The sequence below is a fragment of the Acartia tonsa genome, chromosome 4, assembly GCF_053477335.1.
Source record: "Acartia tonsa isolate MP-2025a chromosome 4, ASM5347733v1, whole genome shotgun sequence".
NCBI classification, from domain to species: Eukaryota; Metazoa; Arthropoda; class Copepoda; order Calanoida; family Acartiidae; genus Acartia; species Acartia tonsa.
Genome location: NC_137263.1, coordinates 33,023,711 through 33,045,619, shown reverse-complemented (window position 1 = coordinate 33,045,619; position 21,909 = coordinate 33,023,711). Strand labels below are relative to the sequence as shown.

Below are 21,909 nucleotides of genomic sequence, written 5' to 3'. Positions count from 1 at the left end.
TTGCAGTCATTATTAAAGTTACGATGTGGATGTTAAAAGTATCCTCCATGATTCCCTCCCTGTATCCCTGTTTACTTTGAGAACGTTTTCATAATTATACATCATCAATTGACCCATCCTGCATTTTTATTTTCAATTCTCACCTAAGGGGTCGTTGAGGCGATAGTGCTCTATGGGTGATTTAAGGGAAAGCACCGCAAAAAAGTAACCATTGGGGAGGGAGATGTAGGGGGGTGTAAAACTCCTTTTATACAATAAAATCTGATGCAAATGCCTTCCCCTATTTTACCACATGTGATGGCTTACAATACACACCCCCTCATAATTTCTGTGCATGTGCTTAGATTTTAAAAGCTATGACGCACCCACAAGTTAAAAATGTAAAAACTGACCTCTAGCTCAGCCAGTTCGACTAAACTCTTCTGTATGTGTTCAACTCTCTGCTCTCTCTGCAGTTTTAGTTCATCCTTGGCCTTGTCAGACATCTTCTCAAAGGTCGTGCAGGCGTCCTGTTGTCTATAGAATAAATATTAGGCCAATTGGGTTATTACCCTTGATGGTCAATCAGACACAATAAGCAGTCCCGCCTATAAGGAAATATTCTATCATACGAAAATTTTGAATTATTTATAGGGATTATATAAAACAAAATGTTAACACTTAGACTAATGCCACATAATTGCCAATTTCCAATTTACTGGAAAGAAACCTATTATCTTATCGTATTATAGACAATTATCTACTAAAATAAAATAAAAACCTAGAAATAGACCATTATTTTTTGTGTTAAAAAACGGTCCCTTAAGCTAAACCAAAAAATCCTTAATCCTGTAAATCTGAGGACATTTGACACTAAAAAAATGAGATAAATAAACATTCCTACCTGTTTTCAGCGATGGCTACATCTTTATTTCTTGCTCTAGCTAAATCTAGCTCCTTGTTGGCCTTCTCATAATTGCTTAAACACTTTAATCTTCGGAATAGCAGATCCTTAAAAATATAAATAAACTTGAAAATTAGGTTTTTTTAAAAAACATAGGTAATTAAGGAAAGATTTGTAATGTATACTAAGCTTCTAAATTTAAATTCAGCACTGTTGTAATTGAATTTGCTAGTCTAATGATAATATATAATCTAATAATGTACGATTGTCCAATTTGGACAAAACTGAAATAATACTTTTAACAAGGATGACAACATCCATAAGTAGCGAAGCACAAAAAATCGTCGATTGGAATACGTAGAATAGATTTATTGGATAAAATAAACATGAAACCTTGTTTTATTTTGCATGATGACGATGGTCAAAGTAAATTATATTAAAGATGCTCACAACAATGGGAAAAATTATTTTGATACAGATATCCCATAAAAGTTTGAAAATTGCATCAAAATATACAAAGATATGGGGAAATATGTAAAACATATAAAAATAGCAAAAACCTGATAAAAGGCAGTCTGGCCGTCATGGTTGTTTTATTAAAACGACAAAAAATTTAATTTTTAAATCCTTAACTTAAAAAATTTGGAAAATCGGACCATATACACTGAAGATATGGAAAAAAGTGTTAAATATATAAAAATAGCCTAAAACCTGCTAAAAAGGCAGTCTGGCCGTCATGGTTATTTTGTTAAAAAGACGGGAAATTTAATTTTGATGTATATAACTGAAAAAATTTTGAAAATCTGACCATATACACTGAAGATATGGAGAAAAATGTTAAATATATAAAAAACAGCCTAAAACCTGCTAAAAAGGCAGTCTGGCCGTCATGGTTGTTTTCTTTAAAAGACGGAAAATTTAATTTTGATATCTGTAACTGAAAAAATTTTGAAAATCTGACCATATACACTGAAGATATGGAGAAAAATGTTAAATATATAAAAAACAGCCTAAAACCTGCTAAAAAGGCAGTCTGGCCGTCATGGTTGTTTTCTTTAAAAGACGGAAAATTTAATTTTGATATCTGTAACTGAAAAAATTTTGAAAATCGGACCATAAACACTGAAGATATGGAGAAAAATGTGAAAAATATAAAAATAGCCTAAAACCTGCTGAAAAGGCAGTCTGGCCTTCATGGTTGTTCCTTTAAACGACGGGAAATTTAATTTTGATATCTGTAACTGAAAAAATTTTGAAAATCGGACCATAAACACTGAAGATATGGAGAAAAATGTGAAAAATATAAAAATAGCCTAAAACCTGCTAAAAATCGGTCCGAACGCCAATGATGTTTTATAGTCAATTGTGCTCCTTAATGATGGGAATGTTGTCAAAAAATTTCAGCATTCTATCTTTTATAGGAGCTGAGTAAATCCCATTTCCCCCATAGCGTTACGGACTGACGGACTGACTGACGGACTGACTGACGGACTGACGGACGGACAAAGTGAATTATAGAGTAGCTTCGCTACTAAAAAAGGAAATATATCGAATGTGCCAATATCATTATTTTTGTCGAAATATTTCTGAATACTGAAAAATACTGAATCATGTAAATTTCCAAAAACTGAACAATACTGAACAAAATTTCCAAATACTGAATGTTCAGTATTTACTGAAAATACTGAATCCCAAATTTCCAAATACTGAACATTTTCAGTATACTGAAAAATGTGGCCACGCTGAATATGGTTGAACGTCTAAACAAAAAGTAACTATGGCTAATAATCATAGTAACCAAAAGGGGGAAAAGTTTTGCGTAAACTGTAGGTAAAGGCTTCTTTTGACTGAGATGTTGGGTTATTAGGGATAAATCATTCATTTATGATAAATTTTCCCAAGTTTTAAGATTTTTTGGATAGGCCTCCAGGTTCAGGAGCTGCAGGCATCCAGGTGGTCTCTGGACAAGAAAAAATGAAAAAAGTTTATTTTAAAGAGTTAGAGTTCAACTTATAAAACAAAATATGCATCTTTTATCTTCAAATATGTAGGTAAATACCATTCACAAAGATGCATATTTTCGTTATAAGTTGACCTCGAACTTTTCAAAAAAAATTTCCTCTCCAGAGACCCCCTTGAGGCATTCAGCTCCTGGACCTGGATGACTTTATCTCTAATAACCTTTTCTCTCAGTTCAAAGATAAAGCCTTGGTATGCACACGGTTTACGTAAATGTGTCAAAACTTCTCCCCTCTTATTGATGATCAAGGACATATAAAAAATCCGTCGAATCATGTGTAATATTTAGTTTTGACAATTTTAAATAAACTTATTTTACTAAACAAAAGCTAACAATACACAAGAGTACTTACTTTAGCAGCTGCAGTGTCTCTCATATGATATCTGAGACAATCGGAAAGTTTCAGATCTTCATCATTTGCTACTCGAGCTTCAATTCTAAAAACAATAACAGTATAATTACATATTATTACTTGAATGTTGCCCTAGATTTTCATGTTCTCTAATAAAGAAAAACTCGCAGATGGGTAAAATAAAGATACATCCTCTCCCCTCCTACTGGACTGACGAACTGACCGATAAATTAGTTTTAAGTAAGCAACCTAAATTTACGACAACTTTTCCGCCGTCAATATATCCACGTGTATCTTATATCCATTCATTTAGGCACTTGTAACAGCGATATTAATTTGATCAAATTTAAAATAGTTGGCTAAGGGGATAGGTCGGACTTTGGGAGGAAAAAATGTTTGTGAATGACATTCCTGGAAACAAAGTCTCAAAGAAAAGAAGTTCAAACCTGCGCATCTTCTCAAAAGTTTCTGATAATTTAGAAAGGAAATCTGCCAGATTGCTGTTCTCCAGAGTAGCCAGATCCAGGAGGCCAGAGGAAAGCTTGATGTAGTTATCAGACATCTCCTTGTGGGTGGCACACATCTTGTCAGACTTTTGGCAGGCATCCTACAATCAATGTTAAAAAGTTATGAAATAACAAGGTAAAGTGTTTACAGGTAGCGCAGCAATAGGGCTCTAAAAACGAGAACGAACATATCATTATCAAACTTTATTTACTTCTTCTATGGGGTACTTTTCTCAAAACCCCTAGCACAGAAACTCTTCGCCCATGCAAAGCTTTCTTGTACCCAATATAATAAATAAAACTATATTTAATATAAGGGAGAGGGGGATTTCATGTGCTTCTCTAAACACTTTCAGGAGAACCAACTTCTACGGCAAATAGGATAAAATTCAACAAACTACATTTTGAGAATTATCCAAAACTATGAACATTGAATTTCATAACCTAAAATTACGTCAATTCAAAATTATTTAGCTTGTAGATTATACCTTATTTATGTAGAAATCTATATAACTGATCTGATTACCTTTAGTTGAGTATGATAGGTAAGTAGAAAAGATTTTTCCGACTCAAAGAAGTCATCAATATCTTTCTGTGTACTGTTCAACAGGATTTCATCTCCAGTTTTCTGGAAGGAGGAGAAAATATCCACCAGTCTTTCTTTCTTGTTTTTACCACGAACATTCAGATCCTAGAATTTCAACATTTGTAGTTTAGAAACATTTGTAATACTTTTGTAGGATTAAGTAAATATTATTGAAATTGCGCATTTTGTTAGTTAGACCAGTAAAACAATAAAAATGAAGGAAAATAATAAAACAAACAAAAGTTGTTTTTCTTTAAAGAGTAGTGGTAAATCTTAAAAATGTTTTAAAAATGTATTTATTTTGTAAAAAAAAACTTTGAGTGTAAATTACCTTTTCGTATTCTAGAAAAACTTTTAAATTTCTGTCAAACTTCATAATTGGATGGTTGGCTAATCTTGTCAGGAACACTTCATGTTGAGCCACCGTTTTCTAGAAAAAAAGTTGATACTAATACAAGAATAGCAAAAATATCTTATACTTGTTGTTAAATGTACTTTTGAAACGTTATGAAAGAATTGTATAAAATATCAGGAAATTATAAATTCTCATATAGAGAAGGAGTGAGTTATATTATATTAGATAAGTAACATGGCCAATTCTAACCCAATTTCTTTTTTTAGTTTACACACGCCTAAATTCCTCTACCACATGCTTATGGATTGATTTATCCAGTTACCTCAGAAAATCTCAGAAAATGCTAATTAGAATGAGTTGTACTTTTCAGGGAAGCTTTTTAAGCTTTTAAATGTCTTAGGGATGGTTTTCAGCCATTTCCTGACCGCCTTCCTGTTCTTCCCTATAGGCTAGGGGCGAAGCAACTAGTGTACCTTAAAAGTAGCCAGGTATTCTGCCTCCAGTTCCTGCTTCATCTTGTTGAACTCTTCCTTTGTGAGTTGACCGGACTCTGCCTCTCCCAGCCTCTGCAGCTTCTCCTTATTCCAGTCAATTGGGGATGTCACAAGTGTAGAAGCGTGGTAATCAGGGATGGCAAAATAAAAACCACGTGGTTTTAATCAAGTGGTTTAAACCAAAAAAAAAAAGCTAAAAAAACCAAAAAAAAACAAGGTGGAATGGTTTAAATGTTTTTTTTAATACAAAGGCCTATCTTTCCAGTTATATCCTTATAATAAAGTAACAGGATGTTTGTATGTGTGTTTGTGTGTTTGTATGTTTGTACCAAAGGATCTCGCTAACCGCTGAACCGATTGGGTTCTCCTTAACAGGGTAGCTTCTCATAGGTCCCGGGAAGGTTTATAACTATTTTCTTTGGGGGTGGGACACCCCCAACCCCCCCTCCGAAAATTTTTTTAAAAAAACTTTTTAACTAAATTTAAAAATGAGGGGGGGGGGGCACCCCCCCCCAAAAAAAAAATTTTTTTTTTTACTTTTTCTTACAAAATATAAAATAAAAAAATCAATTATTAAATTCGACTCTCTCCTCCTCAAGTGCCCCTAGAGGCCTCTAGGGGCCTAGCCGCTAGTCTTTTTATAATGTAAAAAATACAGTCAAAAACATAAATACCTAATTCAAAATTCTTTTAATAGTTTAAATCTTTATACTAAAGGGGTAGTTTCACGAAATGCATTTGAACTTAATTTAGTGAACTGCATATTTTTTCTTAGTTAATGGGGTAAACTACATTTAAATAGCATATATTTGAAATAAATTCAATTTTCTACCACGTAGTTTTTAAAATATCAAGACCTGAAAATTGTCTTTTAGTGATATATGCAATTTAAAAAGACGATTTTCTAGTCTTGATATTTCAAAAACTATGTGGTAGAAAATTGAAATTTTTTCAAATATATGCCATATAAATGTAGTTTAACCATTTAACCAGGATAAAATATGCGGTTCACTAAATTAAGTTCAAATGCATTTCGTGAAACTTTATACTAAATTAGAATACTTTAATTTGGATATTATTAAAAAAAACCAAAAAAATTATTAAAAAAACCAAAAAAAACTGGTTTTTATTAATAAAAACCAATAAAAACCAGTTTAAACCAAATAAACCACACTGGTTTGATCTTTTTTAAAAAAACCTGGTTTTTTCCCATCTCTGGGTAATATTTGAACAAGATATTCTTTTGTTTCCTTTTTTATTATCAAAGTTAAGCTATAGGATCTTTTTGGTTTGATATTTCTATTAAAGGAGCCAAAATGTGTTTTTCAACTAAACTAGTAGGTATGGCTAGGGATGGTTTAAAAAATTTTTCTTCCCTGCCGAATCGAATACATAGCCCATAAATACTAGGGCGCAACCGTTAATGCTTAATAATGTAGCTCATCAGATGACCGGGAGCCTTCAATTGTTAAGTCAATCAAAAGACTATGCACAAACGGGAGCAAGTGGTCAAAGCATCTTCAAGCAGTGATTTTAAGTATTTTTTTTTCGGGTTGGAAGGAGAATACTATTTCATATCATTAGAAAGAAAATTTCATGATTTATCTTTTTACAAAATAAGACTCTCCCCCCCCAAAAAAACTTTTAATTTGTGACATTCTTCTTTGCCTGTGAAGCGTCAAAATCTGGTTTAGGAGGGGCTGGTGGAATTATGTGTCCAGCATATGCAGGGTTATCTGAAAAGAAGTAATTTTATCAAGAATGCAAATTTAATAGTGGCATTCTTTAGCAGTTTTTATTATATAACTCAAAAGTGCATACCTACCTAGTTGAGCTCAAAATGGCAAAAAAGACTTAAAATAATAACATAAAAAAATAAATCTTTGTCTAAACTTACATAGGCAACTCAAATATAAGGGACTAAAAAATTTAAATAATGTTTTTTTCTGAAAAGTTTTATCACCTCTAATATCATCGTGGAGCCAAACAAAATCTTCATGGAGCCTGGTCACAGCAAAATCATTCTTGAGGTAGTCTGCCAGGTTTGTCTTGGTGTGCACTGTAAACTTCACCTTGTCCTTCTCAGAGAGGGCGTCGGAGATCTCAACCTACAAGGTGAGATTTAGATTATACTTGTCACGTCAAGGGAAACAAAATATGAAAAATAAGCCAAATGAAGATTCAGCCATCACCTAATTAACTGGCTGAATTAAGTTATATGAATTGAAGATTAAATGAATATCACTTGTTTACTCTTCTCGATTAAAACACGCTTACATATACATTTTTTTTCATATTTACTTCTCTCTTACAAATGTGATCTTTATTTCAATCTAAAGTATATTTTTTAGAAAAGAAGTTTTTCGCAATAAATATGCCGATCAACAATTTTCATAGGCGTGCAAAACTCGACAACCCCTGTCAACCCTTTTTAAGAATCCCAACCCACTAGGCTCTTTATACATCAGGCAAATATCTGTGCATACGCCTAAAAATAGATTACCGTTATTATTCCGCTTTACAAAGACTGCTAATCGTCCTTATAAGCTTTAATATTTACGAAGAAATAAATCGTAAGATATCTAAGTTACTAAGTTTACCTTTAAAAATGAATCAGATGCTGAATCCAGATCAACATTTTCAGTGGTGGACTCCTGGGCTGTTCCCATTGTTAACAATTTTGTTTAAAACAAGTCTGAAATTTTACAAGGTGGTTAAAAACTTTTCTTTTTTATTCTTAGCAAGTGTATTAAAAAACTTATCGTAGTGTTAATTTTAATATCCATGGGTTTTGTAATAATTTTGCTGCTTACGGGCCATTGTTAGTCGTTAATGTTATCTGCTTTAGGAAGCAACAAGTCCTGCAGCCAAATTACTATAAAACGAGTAGACAAAAATCAAAATAATATAACAATAAAAGTAGAAATCTTTTATTTGCTTATCCCAATATTCCTCACTATAAAAAAACAAAACTATTTCATTGTAAACAGTTTTTTTTCTTATATTCCTATTATACTTAAATAATTGTAAAGCTTTGCGGTTTATCCCATAATAAAAACTAGTAATGTGAAGCAGCGAGAAAAAACTCCCCTATATAAGTTGTACATAATAATTGTTTAGGAACTATGTAATTTCATATCGCAAGTGGGAGAGGAAAGAGAGAGAGAGAGAAAGCAAGAGAGGGGAGTGAGAAAAAGAGATGAGGGAGAAGGCAGAGGTGTTGCGCGTAACTTAACGCCGAGAAAAACCTAACAAATAAAACATAAATTAATATGTAATCATAATCAATCGTTGCAAAGATAAATTAAGTGTTAGAAAATGTATCTTTTCACCAAATAGATAAAATAAGTACCTACCTACTCTTTAAAGTAAATTTTATGCTATTTGAATCAGAGCTTCAACAAAAACATATTTAAACAAGGATGGCAACATCCATAAAAGCGAAGCACTGAAACAGTAGGACAAACGGACATTAACACTTGTATAGTGTCAGAACTGAATAATCATAATATAAATGTATAAGAGTCAAAGCAAAATTGTAAGTAAATTTGTTGAAAAACTGCTTGATTCAGGATAATATTTATGGACATACTTACATTTTTAGGACTTGATTATAGAGTTGCTTCGCTGATTAAATTATACTTTGTTGTCCCAGGAATCAATATACCAAAAATCAGATCAATCGGATGATTAGATCACATAAAAATTTGTTGTTAAAAAAAGTAAAAAAATCAACATGTTTAAAATGGACGTACGGACATTTTGGTGATGATTATAGAGTTGCTACGCTTTCTAAATCGTACCTAACTATTAAAGGAATCACCATGCAAAATTTGAAATCGATAGGACAATTCTAACATGCCTTAATTAACGAAAAAAGCTATCCGTTACGGACGTACGGACGGACGTACAGACGGACCGACCCTAATTATAAAAAAGCTTCGCTTTTAAAAATATCTTTAATACACTCACTAAAAATAAAAAGAAATGAACAATAAAATCAATTTTAGTTTTTCTCTAAAGAAAATTATTTAGCACCAATTTAAACCTTGTTTTTACTTATGATTTGTTTTTGTAATTTTACTTTTTTCATAAATTAAATCAAATTGAAAGTTTTAACAAGTTAAATTTCTTTATAATAAGGAAAAACAAAACAAAATATTTGAAATAAATATATATGTTGTATATGATAAAATACTAAAATCATAATATCATGACTATGGCAATTTGAGCATCTTTAGTTTATCTATTCGCGGAGAAAATGATTTTTAAAGATGATAATTATGCATCTGTTTGGTTGAATTTTTAAAAAATCATTAAGAAATTTATTACCTAAATCCTTATTTATTGTTAATCTTATTAAAATACGAATTATGATATGAGAAATCTAAACTGTTTGAAGTTAACTATAAGTAAAAATGGCCGACCACATCATTTTCCCGCGCTTTCTGCTGCCATCAATGGCCGACAACTTTTTCAATGAATGATTTTACATCTTCAAGTTCTTTATCACTGGCCTCGTGTTGCATATTATACGTCTTGAACTAAATAAAATTAGGTATTAAATATAGAATTAAATCTTTGTAATTAGAATCAGTAATGAAATTTAATAAACTAATACTTTCCTCCTTCTCCGACGGTGAGAAAATAAAACTCAAGCAAAAGATCTCATAAAAGAATGGTCTGATTGGTTAGGACATTTCAGGGAAGCTTTATTATGGTCTTGGGTGTTTTTATGCTATTTTCGTGATGAAATCCTCCAACATGGTATGCTAAAAGGAAGCTAAAGGCGAATCAACTATTTTATTTTACAGATATCATGGCCAGCATTAAAAATATATTAAAAAATTACCTCGTGTTGTTTAAGAAAAGATTTCAGCTTCTTGCTTGTGTTCTCCCCATAGTGGAGAGGTAAAATATTATCCATCTCTCCGTGAGCTTGGAAGAAAGGAATGTCTAAGATAATAATAATCCAATTACAAACACTGCAGGGCAATATTTGGAAGCGAGAGAACAATGACAGTTAATTTAATCAGCACATTTAAACCAGAATTTTCCAATAATATGAAGAAGATTTAAACTGTATTATCTTTTATATCTCTTTACCTCTTCGACAACTTACCTTATTTAAAGCCCTCTAATACAAAATACATAATAATAGTTAAACAACAAAAATTAGTCTAGCTAAAAATTTATCTGTTGTTGAGAAGCCGATTTTAATTTCAAAAATCAGTGGGCAGGGGTGGTTTTTCTTCCAATTGCGCCATTTCTGATATTTTAGTAAAATAATTTGTATTTTAGTAAGGTATACTAAATTATGAAAAAATAGAAGCAAAAACTGTCTTTCTTACCTTTATTATGTAGAAGTTTAGGATCTGGTAGCCTGGTCTCTGGAAAGAAGGTTGACAATGCAATACAGGCTGCCAGGGGCTTCTCATAGTGCAAAGCACAATATAAGGCTAGTGCAGCACCTCAATAAAAAAAATATTTCTAAAAGCAAGGCTTCTCTGCGATTAGGTTCTGTACGTCAGTCAATAAGGAAACCATTGACAAATGCAATTTTTTCATCTTTTTAATTTTTATCTTTTGGGCACGAAACTAAGCATTAGTAGTAACAAATAATGTTTATGTATCCAGTCTCAATATGTCCAATATGTAAAAAAAATACCTTGAGAAAATCCTCCAATAATAATTTTATTGCTGGGTATCCCAGTTCTGATCTCTGTTTCAATGATATCAAAGACGGTTGTGGCCGACTTCTTCACCCCCTCGATGTCTGTCTCCATCTCGAGGTTGTCCAGAGATTCGATGTCGAACCAGGCGGGCATTCGGAAGCCCATGTTCAGAGAGATGGGGATTACTGGTGCAGTGGGACATATTACCTAACATAAATTGCTTTATTAGGACAGTAGCTGCTTTAAAACAAAGGTAAGTCTGTTCTTCTTTTAAAGATAAAGTCTAAAGATTTGCTTAATTTTTACCTACACAAATGTAATGTTTCTTTTATTGCAAACAAATAATAAGGGAGAGGTCATTTTCTAGTAAATCCCGTAAAGGTGTGTGTTATAAGGCCTAAAAATAGTAGTAGAACGATAAGGTGCTCTAGATATATGTATTCCCTATTGAATAGAACAATAGGGAAATTTTTTTTTTTTTTTTGATAACCGTACCTGGATTATCTAAAAAAAATACGAAATTTCTATCAAACGCTTTGTTTGGCTCAAACTGACAAAAATTAAAAAAATATATAATTATAATAATAATGTTTTCTATAGGTACAAGGTAAAAGTTAAGAACAATCTATACCATTAAACAAAGGAAGAAGTCATTCTTTACAGGTTGATTTATTATAATTATATTTTTTTTTATTTGTGTCAGTTTGAGCCAAACAAAGCGTTTGATAGAAATTTCAGATATTCCAGGTACGGTTATCAAAAAAAAAAAAAAAAATTTCTTCCCTATTGTTCTATTCAATAGGAAATACAAATATATAGAGCACCTTATCGTTCTACTACTATTTTTAGGCCTTATAACACACACTTTTACGGGATTTACTAGAAAATGACCTCTCCCTTTCTAACTAAAAATGTGGTCGGATTGTTCCTTCACTGTGTTACTATTGGTCCAAAAAAGGAATAGTACCCATTTTCAACCTTTAATGCTTCTGCATTCATTGTACAATAAAATTGCTTATATTTTTTTACCTTCAAATGATCAGGACGAATTGTGTTAAGAATTCCCGCCCATCCGTGGCCTGTGTCTCCGAGGCCGTGCAAAAATATTAGGCTGGCTGTTTGCTTTATCCGCGGCCGCAGCACAACCGGTTTCATGGAACTGTTTCCTGGATTAAAAAATGGCCGCAACGCTGTCAGCTGCATTGGAGTTCACTTTTTTGGGCGGGAAACTGGGAGCAGGTCTTTTTGTTCTTTGAGATTAGATGAAAAATCCGAGATCAATGAATACTTGAATGTTCTGTGTGATTGGTAGATGCTGTTTTGGTTGAGATTCTTTTGTCAGAAACTTCTTTTTCATGCGATGCTGAAAACATATTTTAAGTTAAATGAAAGAAACAGATGCTGTTTTGGTTGAGATTCTTTTGTCAGAAACTTCTTTTTCATGCGAAACTGAAAACATATTTCAAGTTAAATGAAAGAAACGCCACTATTATCTGATTTAAATGGTCCTATATGAGGGAGATTGATTGTATTTTTGAACAGTAACACACAGCTTAAGCCATATTTCAAAGATATTACATTAGAACATGAGAAAATAAAGATTTTAAGTAAGTTATTAATTAAAATTTGCTTTATATAAAAAAAATTCTTTTAATAACTTACTCGCAGAAAAATGTTATAGCGTATTATTAAGAGATAGAATTCAATAATAAAAAAAGTTAGATTTGCCCACATTGGTGTACTTCCCCCCCTCCCCCTCCTAGTAACAACTAACCTGTCTGAAAAGATCAATGTTTATAGTTATTATGAAGCAGTAGCAAAGAAACTTGACATTATTCATGTTCCCATTCTGTCTGAAAATTTATCAATTAATCAACAATTCATTATGATACTTTTAAATTTCATAAAACATGGTCAAAGATAATTAGGAGCCTAATTTGAATAAGAGAAAAGATTTCAAAAGCCCAAATGAAATTCATAAAAATATTATTAAGTTTAACTAATTCAAAAGTTATAACTCAATTAATAAAATGAAACATTTTATGTTTTTATAGATTTTGTTAATTTGATAGGCTCTGATATAACTTGAACCATGCAAATTAAAATAGGTATTTTATCATAATTAAAAAAATATTAAAACTTTCTATTTTCCTGAATAAATCCATCATCTAAGTTTGGCATATTGACTCTTTCAAGCTTTAGTGCTCGATACAACTCCGTGGCAACTCTTTTCTCTCCCAGAAGTGAGGAATAAGGCATTATCACTGGCTGAAAGCCCAGCCATTTCAGCTGACGTACCTAAATAAATTAGGGGTATAGGAAGGGGACAATGCATCTAAAATTTATTATTTTAGTTGTATGGACTTTGGGTACAAGAACTAATGTAACTTTTGTTCTGAATTTGAAGACTTTTGGTACTGGCGGAGGGTGCCGATGAATAGTTTACTCATACGAACAAACCAAGCTTACTAAAAATAATCTACAAAACTTTAGCAGACGAACCCAATAGAGCAACCAAAAATTATTCTCTCGTACTTTAACGTAAAGGTTCAAAAGTAAACAGCCATAGGGTACAAACACTGTGGAAAATTGTTAAATAAATCATGAAAAATATGTAGTTTCAAATCAATAAATCGATTGTAATAATTTTTTACCTTTGCTGCGTCAACGCCAGATAATTCCTGATCTGTATTTAAATTTTTCCTCGTAGCAACAACTATAGCCCACCAGTCTCCTGGGGGAGCCCGTTTAGGTCTCAGTATTGACTGATCTGTAATATAATCAGGTATCTGAACGGGCGTTCCGGCCAGCACACCGAACACTATATCCGGCTCAGGGTATTGAGGTAGCAGGCGTCCCACACCGCAAAATCGTTCGCTGCCGAGAAATTGAACAAGACCGCGATAACAGTTGACAAGACAGCGTGACCTTGTCTCCAGGTTTACTGTCGGCATCTGCGGAGAATGCATCTGCAGAGGGATCTTTTTGTAGAACAGCGCTAGTATGGCCGCGGCAGTGTCCATAGACATGTTGTGATCTATCTCTACCTCATCTATGCGCATATTGAAGCACAATGCCGCTGCAACGCGGCATATTGTCCCACTCTGGCTGGCAGAAAGATCTGTCATGGTCGCCAAGATTTTGGCCTCATTTTTATGATCCTTGACAATTCGCTCTATAATTATTTTAGAAATGTTATCCAGATTTTTTAGGTTTACTTCAGATGGTAAAATATCACAGAAGGCGTCTAGTATTGGTTTGGAAACTTCAATTCTAGAAAAGAAATAATTTAAGATTGGTCCACAATATGTTAAAAACAATAAATTTATGATAAGGTGTTTGTATAAATGTCCCTTTATGGCTGGACCGATCACTTAATATTGGTTCTGATAAAGTTATAGACATTTTGGTGAGGTAGGGGGAGGGCCGGGGTGGTAGGAAAACCACCATTTTCCATTAATATATTTAAACCTATTTTGTTATTAAGATATTATACTTTAAATTACACTTGTTCCCAAAGTTTGTGTCCAAACTTTTCAAGCAATATTTTTATTCTTCTTAGGGATTAATTTTGTTTATTATTGTTGGGGTTTAATTTATCGTCCATTGTCTTATCCCTTAAGATCCCTTAATTTACCTGTAAACAGCGTTGTTAGCCAAGTAAGACATGCTTTTGAAAACATCAACAATAGTTTCAAGAGATTCAGCTTCTTCAAATAAACGAGATATTTCACCCTTCACAATAGTTTCATTTCATACAAATATTTTTAAAATTTGCAAAATAAACTTAATTTGAGTGTTTTCTCAAAAAGGCTTAAGTAACAGCAACAACTCATGTCATTCAAAAAAATATTTCATGACTTAGTCGATTTTTTGGTAGGGGTGGGGGTTACCTTAATATTTACTAAGAAAGCCCTCCAAAATCAGCTGAATTATTTTCTTCGATTTTTTTCGAGTTGAGTCAGTATGACAAAAAATAGATGGATACACCAGACAACTACCTCCCTGATTCATAATTGACCACTAAATCTGCAGAAAGGTTTGTCTTCAGAAATTTCTGTTTTCTTACTAAGCTTACAAACTCGGTTTTATTTTTATGTTGCAAGCTGAAAAATCATTAGCAGACAATGCAGGAAATAGAGTTTTAATAAGATATTTCAAGTAATTTTTGACAATACGAATTAAACAAAGCATTTGATGGTTTTCAAACATTTTTGTCATACTTGGCAGAAAACATGGGCAGGACAGAGCAATAAAGCTCACGTTTTATAATACATAAATAAATAATGAGGTCATGTAGGTTTAGGTACATACACAAAATATCATTCAACAAAATAACAGTTATGAAACTAAAGTGCCTTTATTCTGATTTCTAGCAGTTCATTTTTATTGTGGGACTTTGAGAAGAAGTTTGTCAGGGAGAGAATATCCTTCGAGTTGAGTTCATTCAGTTTATCTTCTATCAGGTTACACACGGATTTGCTGTAATTATTAAACTTTATGCATTCGTGGCAATAAACAGGGGGGGAGGGGACATTAAATTGCAAATTACGCTTGTACCCAAAGTTGTACAACCACTATATCTTGTTCGTTGACTCATACCTTTGGGCACTTTGAATTTTGATTGGTTATTACCATACTAGAAATTTAAAAGTTGAGCTGCAGCAGTAAAATATCCATGCTAATAAACTGCAATGCCAGATGTAAAAAAACAACTACAATACCATTAAGATTATCCAATAGGTATCAAGTATGCTGTTTAGAGTCTATGCCTTTAATTGGTGCACCCTGTATTTGAATAGTCAACAGTGTAAACTAATTTTAAGCAAGAACATACCCTTATTATGGAGTAACTTCGTGGCTAGAATTCATAAAGTTTTATTTAAAACAAAAATATTTTTTCACGAAATATTTTCATAGAAGTATGTACCTTAAGCTCTCGACCTCCACGTTGCAGCTGATGCCAAAGCTCATCATTTTGACAGCCGTCATCAGGGACACATCAGATAAGTGCGGCTTACAATTAATCATAGCCTAAATCACAAACATTATTAATTACCGAATATTAACTTTGAATACATTCGCTTTCAATTTTGGGTGGGGAGGTAAAGGCAGTTTCTAGTTAAGCATAGGAAACCCCCCCAAATTACTACCCTTACTTACAATTCAATTAAACAATATGAGTGGAGAGTGCATGCATTGTAACATTTGGAAGCAGGATAAGTGTGTTTAAAACTAAATGTTGTTCCTTAATTTACAATGTAAAAAGAATGCCAAAATTGTTTAGAAAAACTTTGAAAAAATATTTAGTCGAAATTATCACCTGTTGTAAAACTAACTCATTGTCATGATAAATTTGACCTCCTCGGGACAAAGTAGTCATCAAAGTAATGAAAAAGAAATCCTAAAAAAAAGAGATTATCAAAAACAATTTACACCGTCTATCTAAACAAAATTAATATATTTTAAGATGTTAACAAAACGGTCAAATCAATTATGGTGATTATGTTTTAGACTAAATGAGAATGTATTTATTTTTATATTTGTAGCAGTGGAAACAGTAGGTTCTTGATGTTTAGTTATATTGTACAGAAAAGAGGACTCGATCTCAAGGAGTAATTTTTTCTGACGGAAAATTTCGAGGCACATTTTTTAAATTCAAAATGCAACTTTTTCTAATTTTACAAATGATTTACCTTAATATCATTTTCAATATTCTGGGCAGCAAATGTGTTATATAGAGAATCTCGTAACAAACTCTTATTTACAATTAGCCCTGAAAAACTTAATCTATAATACGAAGTAGAACGATGTCTGTCTGTACGTCTGAAGCTTAAGATCTCGGTAACCACAGAACTACTCTTCAGGGAATATACCTACTGGTCCTGTGGTGGTTTTAAGCTATTTTTTTGGGGTGGGATACCCCCAACACCCCGCTAGTATACTATAAAGTATTTTATAAATCGGATTGTTAAGGGTAAAAGGATTAATGTTAAAGAGGACTATCCACGAGTCAGAGCAAGTGATTCTAAGCATCTTCCAGCATTGACCCATAGTATTTTTTTCATTGAATATACTAGGTTTATGTTTAATAATTGCTTTATCGACTAAAAAGTTAGGTAACACCATGGTTTTATATGAAAAAAAAACTTTGAAATGTAAATTAATTTTTAAAGCAATATCATCAAATGCTTTGTTGAGTTCAAAGGACAAAATAAAATGACAGTGCAGAAAAGCATCAAATGTTGTAAATTGCAAAAGTACATTAATTAAACGGTTTACAAGTTACCAACCCTTTTTCTAAAAATACATTTTTAATCACAATAATATACTTTTGTGTCCAAGCTTTTAAACAACAGTTCGAACTCATCCAAACATTCGATGATGTTGCACCAAACAATGCTTAACATTTCAAAGTTTTTTTTGTATAAAACCATGGTGAAACCTAACTTTTTAGTCGATAAAGCAAATATTAGGCATAAACCTAGTATAATATTACCAAAAAAATACTATGGGTCAATGCTGGAAGATGCTTAGAATCACTTGCTCTGGTTCGTGGATAGTCCTCTTTACATTAAACCCCTATGATAAAGAAATGGCAATGCATGTTAGGCAACGTAAAGACAGAATGCTGTACTTTTATAGCAAGTAGAGATATAATCTGCAATTAACCAATAAATTAGGTTTCGTTCCTACCAGTCATGGGAACTTTATTTAAAGGGGCAGGAGGAGGAAGAAAGATAGCCTAAAACCATTCCTAAACTATAATTTGAACATGAAAAACTGTGTATAACCAACCCAAAAGCTATGTAAAGAGAACTCAATTGGTTCAGCGGTTATCAAGATCTTAACGAACAAAATAACCCTTTCACTTTTAATTAGGATAATCGACATAATTACCTTTAATCTTTTTGAGTCCCAGACAGGCAGCAATAATTTCTTCTGGTGATAATTTTTTATTTGTTATGTGATTGCCAAGAGTGCTTTGTAGAGCATCTACAATCAGTCAGGGCTTCATTATAAGGTATAAATAAAATTAGAATTCTTTAGATTTAAGTTTTTTATTGAAAAGTTTAGAAACCGTTACCTAATAAACCTCAATCTTAATACCATATCATTCCGGATAGTTTCATTCATTTTATTGATTGTTACACTTTCCTTTAAAAAACAATTTTCTCACCCTTTCTTAAATGATGCCCAACAAAACAAAACTTTTCCCTAGTGTTTCGGAGCCGGAGCCGGGAGCAGCAACATTTTTGGTAAAGCCGGAGCCGTATTTTTCGTTAAAAACGGCTCCGGCTCCGGATTAGCTAAAAATGATTTTTTAAAGTAATATTATAATTTGGCAACGGTCTATTTCCATATAATAAACTGAAAAACTATTGTTACTTAACAAATAGACACACATCCTTCTACTTTTATATAGCTTTAATCAAATAAAAGCAAAATATTTTATATTATTTATTTTATTTTATCAAATTTAATAATGAAAAAAAATGATATATTAATTTTAAGGTAGGAGCCGGAGCCGTATTTCAAAATTATACGGCTCCGACACCCTGCTTTTCCCCATCAACCTTTTTACAGAATGCAATTATCAACTACACTCTAATAAAGAGGTAAAAAGACAAAAATGAAAGCCTTCCTAAGTCTAAAAATTCTATAATTTCTTCAACTGTCATATCTTTCCTAAAAAAACAAGGTAAATATTTATACTATACGTTTCCATTGACAATAATATTAAAATATTGCAGATATGATTTTTCTACTAGCCTATAATATTTATCCAGCGGAAAATAACGAGATTTTGAGCCCTGAAGATATCATTAATTTATTATAATATACTAGCGGCTTCGTCCCTAGCCTCTAGGGACTTTGCCCCAAGAGGTTTGATCAAACCAATTTTCGTATTTTAGATTTAAAATAAAAATGAAAAAAAAAATTTGGGGGGGGGGGGAATTATTATTATTTTTTTTTTTTTTGGGGGGGGGGGGTTAGTCGACCCCACTATTTTATTTTTAGTTTTAAAATGATATAAAAAAAGATATAAACCTTCCAGCGAACTATGAGAAGCTACCCTGTAAAGGAGAACCCGATCGGTTGAGCGGTTAGCGAGATCCTTTGCTACAAACAAACAGACAAACAAACAGACAAACAAACACACAAACAAACAGACAGACATCGTTCTACTTTGTATTATAGATATAAAGCTACTCTAAAAGTAATCAAGTCTATAATAATATAATGTGATAATAAAACAATTCTAAATATATCTTACCTAAAATATATTAACAGAAGAAGAGTTATTACTTCATGTGGCTGCAAGGTTTTAATATCTTCTAATAATAAAACAAAAATTAAAAATATTGAATAACAAGTTAAAGCTGGTTATGATTTGTGAGTATAATTACGGATTGAAAAACAAGTTTTAACTAATATCTTAATTATAATGGTTTATGTACTAAATTCTTTGGTAAGATGTATTCAGTATTTACAGGAAGTGGGAGGAAGGGAGTGGGTGGATTTATGTAACAATAAAAATAAATACTGAAGATTTTGTTTTATTACCGATTATCTTTAATTAAAATGTTTACCTAAAGCCAGTGTTTGAATAACTTTGTTGAGATATTGTTTGGAGTGAATATTTTCATTAATGTGTAGCAAAAATCCTACTCTTAGCTGTGCACTCCGTGCCCAATCCTAAAAAATATAATTTTGGAAGTTGTGTGATTTTACTAACTGTTTTTTGTGACTATTTATAATCTAATGCTGTATTATAACGAAACTAGCGGCTACGCCCCTAGAGGCCTCTAGTGGCACTTTGAATGTTTTTTTTATTTAAAATATCTATTTACAGAAATTGTTGGTTTATGTTTCGTTGAAGTCTCTTTTTCGAGAGGGGTAATTTTTTTCTAGGGGCGATTTCTCCTGATAGGGTGGTGGTACCTTCCCCCAAAATAGTTATAAACCTTCCCGGGACTTATGAGAAGCTACCCTGTTAAGGAGAACCCGATCGGTTCAGCGGTAAGCGAGATCCTTCGCTACAAACAAACAAACAGACAGACAGACAAACAAACAAACAAACAGACAGACATCGTTCTACTATGTATTATAGATATACCTAATTAAAAGAAAAAATCTCCCTTAACAAACATTAAAATTATTAAAGTAGGTATATCATAAAACATTATTAAAATATACATCACACCAGCTATTGTATAAAGGTTTTAACTCGGTGAAAACAATTGTAAAAGGGAAAATTTACCAAAATTGACAATCTATCTAACTTAAATAGTAGCCCAGAAAATTACATTTCCTTCCACACATTATAAACTGACGGACAAACAAAATTAATTATAAAGAAGCTTCGCTACCAAAACAACAATACCTTAAATGTCTCTAGCTCCTTCTCTAAACTATCATTACCCAAACTTTCCTCCCTATTGAAGAAAAAACTTTATTTTATTTATAATGCTAAAAAAACTTACTTTTGAAAGACAAAAATGAAAACTTAGCTAGTATGCCTATGTAGGTATTGTTGTCCATAAAAAAAAGAATTAGAGAGTAGGGAATGTTTTTTTGCTAAGTTTGCCAAATTTAACTATGAGATTTAATGAGAAAAAAAACTTTCAATCTCATGGAACGAATCGCCTTACAATAAAAGTCATTTTGAATCCCTATTATTCATTATTAAGTATAGAAAAATAATAGAAAATATAAGTTTCCTTGATTTAAGAGCTTTAATGAGTTTAGTTGGTAATTTATTTGAAGGTTCCAATACTTCTTCTTCGTCAGGAAATGTGTGAATATCAGGATCCAAATACTGAAGTAAAGAACATGATTAGTTTTTATAAATACGAGTGGCTTTGCTCTAATAGGAAGGAGGTGGACTAACATCCTATCCTCGCTAAAAGAGACTATGAGTATGCATCTTTCAGCAGTGATATTATTTTATGGTGAATACACTAGGTTTCTGTTAAAAATTGTTAAATAAACGGACAGAAAAAAACCTTTGCAAATTACTTTCATTTTTAAATTTTTTTCTCTCACAAGACTGGTGCTTTTTTCGTTCATTCAATAGAAGTATACTATGTTTCACAACAAAAAAGCTTGACAACGAATCTGGAATTTGCTTAAAATCACATGATATCGCGTTTGTACAGAGTCCCTTTAAATATTTATAACAAAATGAAACATCCCAACTATAAAAAAATAGTTTACCTTATAACTTGTTTTCTGTGAAAGCTTGGTTAATAAAACTCTTGAGTGTTCATTTTCAATATAGGCACTGAGGTTTCATTTATGTATAGTTAAAACATACCTATCTATTCCTAATGGTACCCAAAGGTTTGTAACCAAATCATCTTATTTGTTGGCTTTAAGCTTTGAATACTTTTATTGAATTTAGATTAGTTACTTCCAAACTAGTATTGTAGAACTATGCAACCAATAATTCAATCTACAGAAGGAGTAATTTTGCTAATCATCATAGGATATAATTTAAATCAATTCATCATCCATTGTCCTATCCCTTAAGATCCATGGGTCGAGGCTTTGATATTGAAATCATTTACAGAATAAAATATTTTAAAACTATACACACATCCCTGTTTAATTTGTATGCTGTTGAAAAATATCTGAGAGGAATCCTGAACAAATTAAGAATAATTTCAAAATATCTATCCATTGCATTACAAATTAACAAATATATCTTTCCATGTGTTTTATATTTATCTATCTTGCTATCTCTCCTTTTTTTCTATATCTCTCTTTATTCTTCTCTTACTTTCTCTCTTTCTCTATCTGTCTCTGTCTCTCTCTCTTTCTCTGTCTGTCTGTCTATTTCATAGTTAAAAATTCAACAACAAATCTTAAAGTATAAATGTACGTACATATAACCCAGACTATACTATATGTATGTATATGCTCAAGTACTACATTGTGTCTGTCTGTGAGTGAATGTACATATCTCCAAACTGTTCTATTGATAGTTGACAAGTTTGGGCTAATTTGAAACATCTATGCCACAAAAAATACA

At 32.0% G+C, this 21,909-nt stretch overlaps 3 protein-coding genes across 4 annotated transcripts in view; all 3 read right to left on the bottom strand.

The window, feature by feature from the left end:
- Window positions 1–7,916, bottom strand: part of Snx6 (sorting nexin 6) — a 9,570-nt gene extending 1,654 nt beyond the window's left edge. Inside the window, exons 1-10 of one of the 2 annotated variants that reach the window (XM_080157621.1) lie at window positions 7,797–7,916; window positions 7,160–7,304; window positions 6,865–6,932; window positions 5,176–5,280; window positions 4,679–4,777; window positions 4,288–4,452; window positions 3,702–3,862; window positions 3,256–3,340; window positions 884–990; window positions 393–516 (exon numbers count right to left, since the gene is read on the bottom strand). In XM_080157621.1, coding sequence (XP_080013747.1) covers window positions 393–516; window positions 884–990; window positions 3,256–3,340; window positions 3,702–3,862; window positions 4,288–4,452; window positions 4,679–4,777; window positions 5,176–5,280; window positions 6,865–6,932; window positions 7,160–7,304; window positions 7,797–7,865 — 1,128 coding nt within the window. In that variant the 5' untranslated portion in view covers window positions 7,866–7,916. The remainder of the gene's footprint in view (window positions 1–392; window positions 517–883; window positions 991–3,255; window positions 3,341–3,701; window positions 3,863–4,287; window positions 4,453–4,678; window positions 4,778–5,175; window positions 5,281–6,864; window positions 6,933–7,159; window positions 7,305–7,796) is intronic. The other variant, XM_080157622.1, reaches the window with a different exon arrangement.
- On the bottom strand, window positions 7,891–12,734 carry LOC145316858 (acyl-protein thioesterase 1-like). The gene is made up of 6 exons (XM_080157627.1): window positions 12,646–12,734; window positions 11,901–12,234; window positions 10,865–11,078; window positions 10,548–10,667; window positions 10,049–10,152; window positions 7,891–9,740 (listed from the first exon to the last, which is right to left on the bottom strand). Exons 2-6 carry the CDS (start codon window positions 12,072–12,074, stop codon window positions 9,654–9,656), a joined length of 699 nt encoding a protein of 232 aa, XP_080013753.1. The 5' UTR covers window positions 12,075–12,234; window positions 12,646–12,734; the 3' UTR covers window positions 7,891–9,653.
- LOC145316854 (uncharacterized) overlaps window positions 12,724–21,909 on the bottom strand; it is a 9,572-nt gene continuing 386 nt past the window's right edge. The window contains exons 2-16 of the mRNA XM_080157619.1: window positions 21,482–21,520; window positions 21,093–21,162; window positions 20,599–20,694; window positions 20,260–20,313; window positions 19,466–19,571; window positions 19,150–19,210; window positions 18,520–18,560; window positions 17,772–17,870; window positions 16,568–16,647; window positions 16,195–16,275; window positions 15,802–15,905; window positions 15,230–15,353; window positions 14,509–14,606; window positions 13,526–14,144; window positions 12,724–13,169 (exon numbers count right to left, since the gene is read on the bottom strand). Coding sequence (XP_080013745.1) covers window positions 13,005–13,169; window positions 13,526–14,144; window positions 14,509–14,606; window positions 15,230–15,353; window positions 15,802–15,905; window positions 16,195–16,275; window positions 16,568–16,647; window positions 17,772–17,870; window positions 18,520–18,560; window positions 19,150–19,210; window positions 19,466–19,571; window positions 20,260–20,313; window positions 20,599–20,694; window positions 21,093–21,162; window positions 21,482–21,520 — 1,837 coding nt within the window. The 3' untranslated portion in view covers window positions 12,724–13,004. The remainder of the gene's footprint in view (window positions 13,170–13,525; window positions 14,145–14,508; window positions 14,607–15,229; window positions 15,354–15,801; window positions 15,906–16,194; window positions 16,276–16,567; window positions 16,648–17,771; window positions 17,871–18,519; window positions 18,561–19,149; window positions 19,211–19,465; window positions 19,572–20,259; window positions 20,314–20,598; window positions 20,695–21,092; window positions 21,163–21,481; window positions 21,521–21,909) is intronic.